Below are 13,500 nucleotides of genomic sequence, written 5' to 3' on the forward strand. Positions count from 1 at the left end.
TAAATCCCCCTCTGCATATACACTCACTGCCCACTTTAATAGGTACACCATGCTAGTAACGGGTTGGACCCCCCTTTTGCCTTCAGAACTGCCTCAATTCTTCGTGGCATAGATTCAACAAGGTGCTGGAATCATTCCTCAGAGATTTTGGTCCATATTGACATGATGGCATCACACAGTTGCCGCAGAATTGTCGGCTGCACATCCATGATGCGAATCTCCCGTTCCACCACATCCCAAAGATGCTCTATTGGATTGAGATCTGGTGACTGAGGAGGCCATTTGAGTACAGTGAACTCATTGATGTTCAAGAAACCAGTCTGAGATGATTCCAGCTTTATGACATGGTGCATTATCCTGCTGAAAGTAGCCATCAGATGTTGGGTACATTGTGGTCATAAAGGGATGGACATGGTCAGCAACAATACTCAGGTAGGCTGTGGCGTTGCAACGATGCTCAATTGGTACCAAGGGGCCCAAAGAGTGCCAAGAAAATATTCCCCACACCATGACACCACCACCACCAGCCTGAACTGTGGATACGAGGCAGGATGGATCCATGCTTTCATGTTGTTGACGCCAAATTCTGACCCTACCATCCGAATGTCACAGCAGAAATCGAGACTCATCAGACCAGGCAACGTTCTTCTACTTTCCAATTTCGATGAGCTTGTGCAAATTGTAGCCTTAGTTTCCTGTTCTTAGCTGAAAGGATTGGCACCCGGTGTGGTCTTCTGCTGCTGTAGCCCATCTGCCTCAAAGTTCGACATACTGTGCGTTCAGAGATGCTCTTCTGCCTACCTTGGTTGTAACGGGTGGCGATTTGAGTCACTGTTGCCTTTCTATCAGCTCGAACCAGTCTGCCCATTCTCCTCTGACCTCTGGCATCAACAAGGCATTTCCGCCCACAGAACTGCCGCTCACTGGGTGTTTTTCTTTTTCGGACCATTCTCTGTAAACCCTAGAGATGGTTGTGCGTGAAAATCCCAGTAGATCAGCAGTTTCTGAAATACTCAGACCAGCCCTTCTGGCACCAACAAACATGCCACGTTCAAAGGCACTCAAATCACCTTTCTTCCCCATACTGATGCAAGGTTTGAACTGTAGGAGATTGTCTTGACCATGTCTACATGCCTAAATGCACTGAGTTACCGCCATGTGATTGGCGGATGAGAAATTAAGTGTTAACGAGCAGCTGGACAGGTGTACCTAATAAAGTGGCCGGTGAGTGTATATACGGGTAGCTTAAAGGGAAACTGTCACCAGGTTTTATCCCACTAAACAACTAGTCCACTCAGGTCAGGTATGTAATGTTATTTCTTTTCTTGAATTCCTACTTTTATGTAAAATCTCATTTACTTAGAAACAATCTCCCCCAAAGTCAAGCAAATGTGATTGTTCTCAAGCCATTTTTACATGAGGTGAATCGAGCTACTTGCAAGAAACCCCCGATTGCTGCTTTATATCTTATATTAAAAGCTGTTTTGGCGGACCACATAACGGCACGGCGCACCATGCGCGACCGTGCGTGCAGCTGATTCTGCAGTGCCAGACAGCTGGTGACGTCACCGAGCCCTCGGGCACACTTGCGCCTGCGCTACTTCGCATGGCCTGAAGTGCTCTCCGGCACTTCAGAATCAGCCGCATGCACAGTTGCGCACGACTTTTAATATAAGGTATAAAACAGCAATCGGGGGTTTCTTGCATTAATGAAAATGTGCTCCGGCACCTGTCACCCTGAGCTGGTGCCATGTATCTGTGGGCTAGAACTACCACTTTTAAGTGGTAGGTTTCCATTAATGCCACACAAAAACGTATTTCTAGGTACTATAGAACTAAAGATAGGAATTTCTAAATTTACTCTGCCCCTATAACCATTTGATTTTATTTGGGCTTAATTTTTGGAAGGTATTCTATATGTTGTATCTGTAAAGCTGGTTTCTTTCTGTCATAATTGTATTAATAGTCTTCATATAAGCATACATTTGCCAATTTATTACATTTTTTTTTACTATGACTTATTCATAATACTTTTACAAAATAACTGTAAATGATTTGCTTGTTTTATCTTTTCTTCATTGATCAAACTATATGTTTCAGGTCGTACATTCAATGCTGGGGAGCACAATCATTTGAAAGTAGAACCTAAAGGTAAAATCTATTGTGACATATATTCACTAGGGGACATTTATCATTAGGCAGGCATATTTTGAATATTTTAAGCCTCTTTTTGTTGAATCACATTGTGGGTTTGTTACTTTAATTAATCTGGTAGCAGTGTTTTATTTTTCATACAGGAATTTTGCAACTTATTTTTGTAAAGTTGCATAAAAGGTTGCAGTTACGTTAACAATAGAATGCTTAACATACGCCTGGGAGCAAAATTATAAATCCTGCCTTGTACTAGCCATCAGAATATTACAGTTAGGTTTTGGTGCATGTTCACAGTCTTGTCTGACACAGAGCAGCCACGACATAAAACTGGTGCACACACTTTATAAATACATGTGCAAGCAGTTCACACGTTCTCTCTAGTGCAAAGTCAGACAGAAAACTGGTGCAAACAATTAAATGTGGGCCAATGTGTAGTAATACCATTCACAGCTATAATAATTAGTGTGCAGCAGAATTGATTTAACAGTTTAACTGCATAAATATTTTTTCATTACTAGAATTATCACCAGCGCCACAAGACGGGGAGGAAGAATCCTATCCCTGGAACCAGGAGACAACAACTAAAAGTAATCTTGTACTCACCCCCAATTGTCTTATGATAAAACCAATGGGAGCAAACAGGAAAAAAGCAGGCTTAGCACATTTATAGCACCATACCCAGTTTGCTGCACTTTGTCTTATCTCCTTTTTTAATTATTAGTAGCACATTCTAGCAGTAGATATTAGTTATAACTGTTAACAGGAACTTGTCAGTATGAAAATTCTATGACCAACCTTTTAGCAAAAAAATACATGGATGGTACAATCAAGTATTACATTTGATCAGACATTGAAACAAAATTAATACAAATTTCCAAGTACTGTATACATTTATGAAAACTATATAAACCTACTAAATTACACTGTATTCAGTGGCATCATTGTCACGGTATATATACACTCACATGCATATGTATATATATAGAGTATATAAACACTCACATGTATGTGCATATATATACAATATACACACAAATGTATATACACACACAGGAGAATAATTACCACCATAGCAGCTGCTATGGTGCCCACGGTGTTAGGGCGCCTGGGACGCAAGCCCGATTCTTAATTTTTTCATGACGTGCCCGTGGGCCCATCACCCTTTCCCCTGCTGCGGTTGCCTTATAACAACAAGGCCACTGCCTCCCATTGCCCTCACACCTTACATGCCATATATATATATATATATATATATAAGCCCCCCACTTCTATTAACTTACATCTTGGGGCAGGCAGCGGTCACAAACCAGTGGGTAAGGTGGGCGTGTAGTGGCCACCAGATGAGGTCAGGCTGCCAGCAGCCTGCGGATGAGGTGGGTGGGTAGCTGAATATGTCAGGCGGGCCGAAGCAGGTGGATGATGTGGGCAAGCAGCTGGAGCCCCCACCATTTTGCCCCCCAGGGGGCCACCAACAGGTCGCGCCACCCCCCGTGTCCCTCCCAGACCTGTGATGTCACGAGAAGGGGAGGAGCCTCCCATGAAGCCTCCTCTCAGTGCAGGAAGTAGAGGAGCTGTGCTGTGACAACTAACTACCCGTGGAGAAGTGTAAGTGGCTGTATATATGTATACATGGGACTGCATGGCTGGTGTGGCTCAGTTGCATGTTACATGGGACTGCATGGCTGGTGTGGCTGTGTTGTATATTACATGGGACTGCATGGCTGGCGCGGCTGAGGTGTATGTTACATGGGACTGCGTGGCTGGTGTGGCTGAAGTGTATGGTACATGGGACTGCGTGGCTGGTGTGACTGAGGTGTATGTTACATGGGACTGCATGTAGCTGTGTTACTGGGGATGAGCTAGCTGTATGTAGCTGTGTTACTGGGGATGAGGCGGCTGAATGTCGCTGAGTTACTGGGGGCGAGGCAGCTGTATGTAGAGGTGTTATTGGGGGTGAGGCGGCTGTATGTTGCTGTGTTACTGGGGATGAGGCGGCTGTATGTAGCTGTGTTACTGGGTTTGAGGTGGCTGTATGTAGCTGTGTTACTGGGGATGAGGCGGCTGTATGTAGCTGTGTTACTGGGGATGAGGCAGCTGTATGTAGCTGTGTTACTGGGGATGAGGTGGCTGTGTTACTGGGGGCGAGGCGGCTGTATGTAGCTGTGTTACTGGGGATGAGGTGGCTGTATGTAGCGGTGTTATTGCTGGGATAGTGGAAAATGAGCAGGAGGACATGTATGCACGCTACACTTAGTGGGGGCCACCACCTGATTTTGCGCCCAGGGGCCCCCACCAAACATAATCCGTCTCTGGTAGGCACCCATAAGCAGATCATCTCCTGGGTTGCCATAATTACCCATTATGATCTGGGCCCCAGCACCACATAGACTAAGTAGCATAGCAGCCAACATCCAACACTTCATCATGTAAATAGATCTCAAAAGGTTCATCTTGCTATATGGTCTAAAACTGCTGAGACTTTGTAATAAACTTCTTTAAGCATTGTCCTTACTAATTAAAAACATTAAAATTGATGAAGAGCTGGTACTATGGCAAAACAAAAAAAAAAGACTATGCAATTCACTGTAATTCAATGTAGTAAAAACGCATCACACATTGTACATTGTTGTATGATTTTCAGCAATATTTATAAAATAACATTAGTACATTTGATTTCTCATATTATTTGTTTTATTCATTGTAAAATAACAATGCTCGCAGTTAAAATACTCAGTTCGTATAACCAATTATAACTGCATACATCATTTCTCACTTCTAGAATTATTAACAGCGCCGCAAGCTCATGAGGAAGAATCCTATCCCCGGATGCAGGACACAACAACTATAAGTAAACTTGCAATTGTCTTGGGAGAAAACCATTGGGAGCAAACAGGAAAACACACTAGGAGATTTATAATGCCTTCTACACCAGTTTTCTGTCGAAAAAAGCACATAAATCTCATCATCTTCACCAGGAGATGTTGGGGCGGAGAATGGAGCAGGTGGTGCAGAGCTCTGAATGTCCTGGCTCACCACATCTACTATAGTCTACACCAGAAAACCGGTGGAGACCCTAGCTGACATCTCCATCAGGTCAGACCTGGTCTAAACAAGTCCAACATGTTGGAGACAAGAGGGGAGATTTATTCATCTGTCCACTACAGAATTATGTTGTAGTTTGCGCTAAAAAACTGTCCGCGCCACATTTATAAAGAGTTTTAGACAGTTTTCTGGCTCTCCCACGACTAGGTTGACGAATAGGGCGTGGCCTAAGAAAAGGAGCGAGATCTTGCACCAAAAAATGTCCGTGCGCCAGAAATACTGCTAACCTGACAGCATTGTGTCCTAACTTTCTGGTGTAAATTAAGCCAACTAATAGGTAGTGCAGAGTACGACTAGACAGTCTTATACTAAGACAGATTTTTCATCCAGCATTAGACACTTTTATAAATCTGGTAAAGAATAAGACTGTCTAGTCTAACTCTGCACTGTCTAACCATAAGGGCTGAGACCTAACTTCCTTATGCAGTGTTCTACTACTTAAAACATTTAGGCAGAATGGGTGAAAAACTGGCACCCCGGTAAAGACAGGCCATACAATTCATCCACAATGTAGCAAAAAATTTGGATCACACATTTTAGTATTATACTTTATTCTATGCTTCTCAGTAATATTTAAAAAATTACACAAGAACATAAGTTTTCTCATATTATTTATATTATGTAAAGACACAGACATACTCATTGTAGCTGCATAAATCATTTCTCATTTCTAGAATTACTACCAACACCAACAGCTGAAGAATCCCATCACCAGAAGCACAACACAACAACAACTAAAGGTAAACTTGTAATATAAAGAGGAAACCAATAGGAGCACATCCCACAGAACAGTTCTCAGAGTCATATTCAGTTTGTATGAAAATGCTATTGAATCTACTTGCATTAGGTTACAGAGCATGAGAAGCTTAACAGTTTATGGGGAAAGAACCCTACTATTTCTCTGCTTGTAAGTCCCATGTCCAATCCCAATCAGCAATTTACAGATATCTGTGAATCTAAACTCATAAAGGGAAGGTTGCTAGTCTTAGAGTGACATTTGCCGTCAGTACAGAATGAGCGGGGTTTCACTAAATGACTTTTAGGTTAAACTGAATCTGAACTGGTCCCTGCACCAGAACCAGAAATACTGCTACCCTGACAGAATTATGTCCTTACTTTGTGGTGTAAGTTAAGCCAACTAATAGGAAGTGCAGAGTACGACTAGACACTCTTATACTAGGACAGATTTATCATCCAGCATTAGACACTTTTATAAATCTGGTACAGAATAAGACTGTCTAGTCTAACTCTGCACTGTCTAACCTGTCTATATATAAATGTATGTATATATATATATATATATATATATATATATATATATATATATGTCCGAATTTACTAAGAGGCCAGAGCGCCAGCCAGCGCAGGGGAATTTTAAAACAGCAGTCTCAATATAATTTCCCCCACAGACTGAGCAATTTCGCAGTGCCATTTTTCTGCTACACCTACAGTAGCTTTGCTACACCTAACATAATATTTCCTTTTTTCAGCCATTGGCAGCACATTCTAGCAGTAGAAAATTTGTTATAACATCTTTATAACATATAATATAAATATATAATATGTCAGTATAAAAATTATATCACCAACATTTTAGAAAAACAGACATAGTGGCAGATTTATTGTGTCGTAATTTGACCAAAAAAAATATCTTTATCAAGGGTTTTAGACATTTTTCAGATACTTACAACTAATATGACAAAATGGACATGGTCTCTGAAATGGAGCGAGGTTTCAAAGAAAAAGTCTGTGCATAAAAATTTCTGCTAATGTCCCAGAATTTTGGAGCAGCTTACTGAAGTAAACTAAGCCAATTTACATGAGGTGCAAAGTATGACTAGGTAGCCTTTAACTACAAAAGATTTACCAGCACCAGAAACATTGATAAACCTGGTGCAGAAAACTGTGCCCTGTCTTACCTTAATTATTATTCTTGATCTACATTTTTCAGACAAAGTTCATGGTGTATATATTTAATCAAAACTGTGTAAACCCACTAGCCACTTCATGATGACCTCTGGGTCTCAATTTTACTCCTTATTTAGTCACCTTATTTAGCCCTTATGCTCTGGGCCCCAGAAGTGCATAGATTAAGTAGCACAGCAATAGTACACAACATGCAACACTTCTTTATGTAATACTTAAACAGAAACAAGTCAGTCTGAAAATGTTATCACCAACATTTTAGGAAAGAAAAAAAATTGATTGTGTAGCCAAGCACTTGATCCGTGCTATTCAGACTTTAACATATGATGATCTCTGTATAGTGGGTCTCTACTTTACACCTTATTTAAGAGTGTCACTGGATGGCACCACCGCAGCACATCACCCACAGGGGTAGTAACCAATCAACCCAAAAGCTCCTCTGTTGCTATACTAAACCTTGAGTCTCTGGGTCCCAGCACCACAAAAGCTAAGTACCACAGAAATAGCCGTCATCATGCAAAACCTCACATGAAATCTTCATCTTGCCATATTTGCTGAGACCTAACTTCTTTATGCAGTGTCCTACTAATTAAAACATTTAGGCAGAATTGGTGAAAAGCTGGTACCTCAAAAAAGACAGGCCATTCAATTTACCGACAATGTAGCAAAAATATGGATCACATATTCTAGTATTGTACTTTGTTCTATGCTTCTCAGTAATATTTAAAAAATGACACAAGAATTTTTCTCATATTATATGTAAAGACACAGACATACTCATTGTAAGACTTCTATATAATCAGTGTAATCATTTGTGTGCATCACAAATTATATAAAGTTGGATAACTGCATAAATCATTTCTCATTTCTAGAATTACTACCAGCGCCAAAAGCTGAAGAATCCCATCACCAGATGCACAACACAACAACTAAAGGTAAACTTGTATATATCTTAAACTTTTTGGGAATATAAAGAGGAAACCAATAGGAGCACATCCCACAGAACAGTTCTCAGAGTCATATTCAGTTTGTATGAAAATGCTATTGAATCTACTTGCATTAGGTTACAGAGCATGAGAAGCTGAGCAGTTTATGGGGAAGGAAACCTACTATTTCTCTGCTCTTATGTCCCATGTGCAATCCCAATCAGCGATTTACAGATATCTGTGAATGTAAACTCATAAAGGGAAGGGTGCTAATCTTTGGGTGACATTAGCCGTCAGTACAGAATGAGGGGGATTTCAATGAATGGCTTCTAGGTTAAACAGAATCGGAACTTGCTTACAAGATTTGCAGAACAGTGTCCTCATGGAAATCAGATCCAGATTACAATACCTTTAAATTATATAGGATATAAAGGTTTGGGTAAACCTCTGCACAGCAGCCCCAGACTGTAATCATCTACTCAGTATGGAGAATGTTGTCTAGAAGGGAAGCAAAGACTCTTTGTTCATGGAATGGGAATCCAAGCATTATAGCAAAATATGATGCAGTGTTCAGTCTGTGAAGTGTGGTCACCACAGGTCCGTAATTCATGGACCCATTACATTTTTGTGTTTTTGTCTTACAGTGTAAGGCCCCTTGCAGCGCTTCTCACCACTACCATCTCCATAGAAAGCCAAGCTACCTTCTGGCTCGGTTACGGTGCAGTAAAACACCGTGGGGCACATTTACTAAGGGGAGTGCGTCAGTTTTCAGTTGGACTTTGCACATTCTTTCTAGTGCAAACTACTTGCACAGATATTTAAGAAATGTCCAAGACACATTTATGTTGCACACAACCTTTTTGTGGCGCTGCTGCACTAGTCTTCATGCAACACAAATTTCTGCACTGAAGGGGGCACTTTGGTGCTCTGTCGGACCATTCACCAGATTTAACATGCAGTCTGACAGAATTATGTCTCACTCCCTATGTAAAGGTGCACCAAAAAAAGTGGTTCACTCGGTTGGAGCAGTGCAGGGAATGCTAGGTTCATGGTCAATGGGTGCCAGAAATCCTGAATCTGACTCTTCCCTATACACAGGCAAACTGCAAACAGTGAAGTTTGCCCCTGTGTGCTCACAGCAGCATGAGAGGGTACCGCATACCTCTATGGGGCTGTATTACAGTTGGGAGCATGAGTCATTAAGTTGTTTCTGAATGGAGATTGACATGAGCTGCACATATTAATATTTGTATCACAATCTGCATGAAAAATGATGATTCTCCACAGGTTTTTATTTGGATTTCCCGGTGGAGCAGATTTTCAATCCTAACTTGCCTAATATGCTGCTGGCACATTGAACACCATGGTTGATGCACTTTAACGTTATAGTTCAGTAATGTTTACCATATTTTTCTCTTAATAACAAACTTGGTTTTATGATCTGCTTTCAGTAGAAACTACAACAGTGCATCAAGATACAGTACCAGCTGAGAAAACCACAATGGAGCATCGAGCAGCAAAAACTTTGGTACCTGTCGCCTCACAGTCAAATGGTTCAGAAACTAGCAGCATGGCAGACATCACTGTGCAAATCATTGTCTTCATTAGTTTTTCTGTGTCCATTCTATCTATGATCATTGCAGTATTGATACTTGTGGCAGTGTTTACACTTCGGAAAGTCCAGACGTATGTATTGTTTCTAAAGATACTTTTTTTCTGGACCATTTTAGATCCTACAATTTTAATCTGTTTTATTGTTTCCGTTTACAGATAACTGGAAAGATGAAGAATTTAGTCATCTCATATTTCAGAAAGAAACACTAAAAATAAAGAAAAAAAAAAATCACAGTATGATGTTGAATATAAGGCAGGCCTTATATTTGCCGCAGCAATATGACCCCCATGTTGGACCACTTTTCCCTAGCCAGCTCTTCTCTATATGGGAAACATAATGGCTCCGCACCAACATATCTCGTAGGTTGCGTGATTTACGCCAAGTGATAGATGTATCTCTCGTGAGGCACTGTGCTAGATCTTTGTCTGTCAACAAAATGGACCAATGCTTATCGATAATCTCCCTAAAACCTCTCCATTGAGAGTTGAAATTGGTATACATTTTTGGTCTACTTACCAAAAGGGAGCCACGAGTGTCCGCTTTGGCCCGGTTATATCCTTGTTGCATTGTAGCTTCCCTGTAGCCTCTGTCCCGAAAACGTTTAGTCAAATCACTGGCCTGTTTTTCGAAAGATTGGTCGCTGGAGCAAATACGTCTCATTCTTAGGAACTGTCCCACCAGGATAGCTTTCTTGGACTGTGGATAGTGGGAGGAAGATGCATGAAGGAGAGAATTGACGGATGTCTCCTTTCAAAAGACATCAGTAGTAACAAATCCTTCTATGTTTTTTCCAATGAGGACGTCCAGAAACTCTATCTGATCCTGACTGTACTTCCAGGTCAGTTTAATGTTCTGTTGGTTGACGTTGAGGCCCTGCAAAAATAAATCCAAATCAGTGGCGGCACCCTGCCAAATAAATAGTATATCATCTATATACCTTGACCATGAGATGACGGCGTCATAACCTGGGGTGTTATCAAGGACTTCTCTCTCCCACAGCCCCAGGAAAAGATTGGCATATGAGGGGGCTCAAGTCGCCCCCATAGCCGTTCCCTGGAGCTGTAGGAAAAATCGGTCGCGAAAAATAAAAGAATTATGTTTCAAAACAAAATCCAGGAGAAGCATAATATACTAAACCAGGTCAGGGTCCAAATTGGACATTTCCCAAAAATATCTAGACGCCCGCATCCCGTGGTCATGGCATATAGATGTGTACAGGGCCTCAACGTCACATGTAACCAGCCACATATCTGGGTCAAGGTGAACTCCCTCCAGGCGGCGCAGAACATCCGTGGTATCTTTAACAAAAGAGGGGAGTGTTTCCACACAGCTTTGCAGATAAAAATCTATGTATTGACAGACTTTTTCACATAACCCCCCCATTCCCGATACAATCGGCCTACCTGGGTTTTTTTTGGCATTTTTATGGACCTCCGGTAATAGATAAAAAGTTGGTATGATTGGAAAATCCACCGACAAGCCTATCTTCATTTTTGGTCCAATTATGTGGTTCTCCACTCCCATCTGCAACAAAAGATCCATTTCTTTCTTAAAATTTGACAAGGGGTTAGAAGGTAACTTCCTATAACATTGTGACATATTTAATTGTCGAAAGGCCTCCTCCTCGTACATCTCCGTTGGCCAGATCACAACATTGCCCCCCTTATCCGCAGGTTTAATCACTATGTCCCTGCGTTGGCTTAGTTCTCTAATAGCTAGTCTTTGTGCTGGGGTGACATTATCCTGCAAGATTTTTTCGGATACCAATTTCAAATCCCTCTTGACTAGCTTAGTAAATATCTCAACCGCAGGGCACAGAGTTGAAGGGGGGCAATGCTGCGAACGGCAATAAAGATGCACGGGGAGGTTAGATTGTGTCTCCTGTTCCTTCTCCTCTAGAAGGGCCTCGACTATAGAAATGACTTGTTGGTCCTGTTCATTACCTAAAGATCCCCCCGTCTGGTGTTTGGAGAAATGTTTTTTGAATATAAGCTTGCGCGCAAAGAGTTCAACATCCTTCACCGCTGTGAAGTAGTCGAATCTTGCTGCTTGCCGCCTTTTGTAACACATTTTCCTATTCTTTTGTTATAGGGACAGGGGATAGATTAATTACCTTTAGTGTTTCTTTGGCCTCTTCTCCCAGTTGTACATGCCTCCTGTTTTTCTTTTTATAGCTGGGGTTCTTGGGATTGAAGCCAGATCTCTTAGGCTTCCCACATCTCCAGAGTCCCGGGGTCTGTCTAAAAAACGGTCTCCACATCCTTCTTCAGAGTGAAGTGAGGTGCTGGAGATGGAACTCGTAATAGATCTAGATCTTTCCCTTCTGTATCTCCAATGGTAAACTTGGTTGTTCTGAAAATCAGTCAAATCCCTCTTGAATTTCTTACTTTTTAACTCCAATGTCTCCTTCTCCCACTTATCCAGGTCGTTCTCTAATGTTCGATTGAACGCCTCACAGTCCTCTTTACTCGTGGTCTGTTCAAATTTGAGTTTCAATTGATCAATATCTTTTTCTATTTGCTCCAGCGACCGTCTATCCGCCCCGATGAGGAGCTCCAGAAGTGTTCTAGAGCATTTAGTCAAGACTCCTCCCACTTAGTGATAAAGGTCTGGTCTTCAACTTCAAAGCCAGGAAATACCTGCACCCGCAGGCCCCTCGGGATGATGTTCTTTTGTAAATAATTTTCCAAAGCAGCCTTGTTCCACCAGACTCTAGTACGCTTTCTCAAAAGATCTCTGATTTTTTGCTTTAAAACCTTAGTGTCATGGTTCTCGGTCTCCGTGCTATCCTGTTCCCCGAAAATTGTTCCTTGTTTCGTGACCCACGTTAAGTCACATTTTTTATAATCCATATGATCTGGGGCTATATCTGAAAAATCAGATCAACAAAAATTAGACCAAAACTGACTATGCCCTAGTCTGGAGTACATCAATACAGCTCTCAACAATATAGAATGCCAATACCAAAGAAAAAAGAGCTAGATAAATCTTTTTAAAAAACAATGCATATATTTTATTAATGTTCCAAGTCATACACATATAAATATACAGCTCCCAAAAAGGGAGTTAAAGAATTTTTGGTTTAAAAATACCAAGGGAACCGGATGTCCCAGATGAAAATGGGACCACACAGAGTACCAAAACGGCCCTCCTTCTTCTAATGCCCCATAAATAAAGACATGCCAAGTATAGATAATAATAATAACAATGCCCAACAATAGGGCCAGTGAGGTAGAAGAGGGTAAATAGCAATACAATTCCAGCCAATTCAATATTGCATATTGCACTTACCCGCAGGCATAATGAGGGCAAGCAGAGGGCAGTCAGAGGGAAGGCTGAGCAGGTACACCCCGACGCGCGTTTCGCAGATGCTTCGTCAGGAGGTAAAGTGTGTATGTTGTGCCCTCCTTTATATACATCTGACCGGCATGTCTGTTTGGAGACGCGCCCACCACGTGACGCGTCAGTCCACTGAGGTTGCGCACCGGGCATACGTCATCATGGTGTGACCGACCCAATCACATGATGGGGTCGTCGCTGCCATGGAGACACGTCCCGTCGTTGTGCACTCCCCCAGGGGCCGACGCGGCCACACGCCTAGGCGCGTCAACAGAACGCCGTGATGTATATCTACAGGTACATGTGAATTAAAATGAACAAACAAATGAACAATAAAAGCCTATTGCCTGTGGATGTCAAACATAGAAGGGGTTTGAGAAAGGTAAAAGGGTTGGTCAGTATACATTGTACATGTAATGCGGTGTATATCACATAAAT

The 13,500-nt window shown here is 41.7% G+C and overlaps 1 protein-coding gene across 6 annotated transcripts in view; it reads left to right on the plus strand.

Moving 5' to 3' along the window:
- The window catches only part of LOC140121362 (uncharacterized), a 43,778-nt gene extending 33,798 nt beyond the window's left edge, over window positions 1-9,980 (plus strand). For 4 of the 6 annotated variants that reach the window (XM_072140828.1, XM_072140826.1, XM_072140827.1 and 1 more), the window contains 7 exons: window positions 2,101-2,151; window positions 2,673-2,741; window positions 4,934-5,002; window positions 5,931-5,996; window positions 8,055-8,117; window positions 9,560-9,794; window positions 9,879-9,979. In XM_072140828.1, coding sequence (XP_071996929.1) covers window positions 2,101-2,151; window positions 2,673-2,741; window positions 4,934-5,002; window positions 5,931-5,996; window positions 8,055-8,117; window positions 9,560-9,794; window positions 9,879-9,882 — 557 coding nt within the window. In that variant the 3' untranslated portion in view covers window positions 9,883-9,979. Of the gene's footprint in view, window positions 1-2,100; window positions 2,152-2,672; window positions 2,742-4,933; window positions 5,003-5,930; window positions 5,997-8,054; window positions 8,118-9,559; window positions 9,795-9,878 lie in introns of all 6 variants that reach the window. The other 2 variants (XM_072140829.1, XM_072140825.1) reach the window with 2 other exon arrangements.
- Window positions 9,981-13,500: the final 3,520 nt, after the last annotated feature.

The sequence above is a fragment of the Engystomops pustulosus genome, chromosome 3, assembly GCF_040894005.1.
Source record: "Engystomops pustulosus chromosome 3, aEngPut4.maternal, whole genome shotgun sequence".
Lineage (NCBI taxonomy): Eukaryota > Metazoa > Chordata > Amphibia > Anura > Leptodactylidae > Engystomops > Engystomops pustulosus.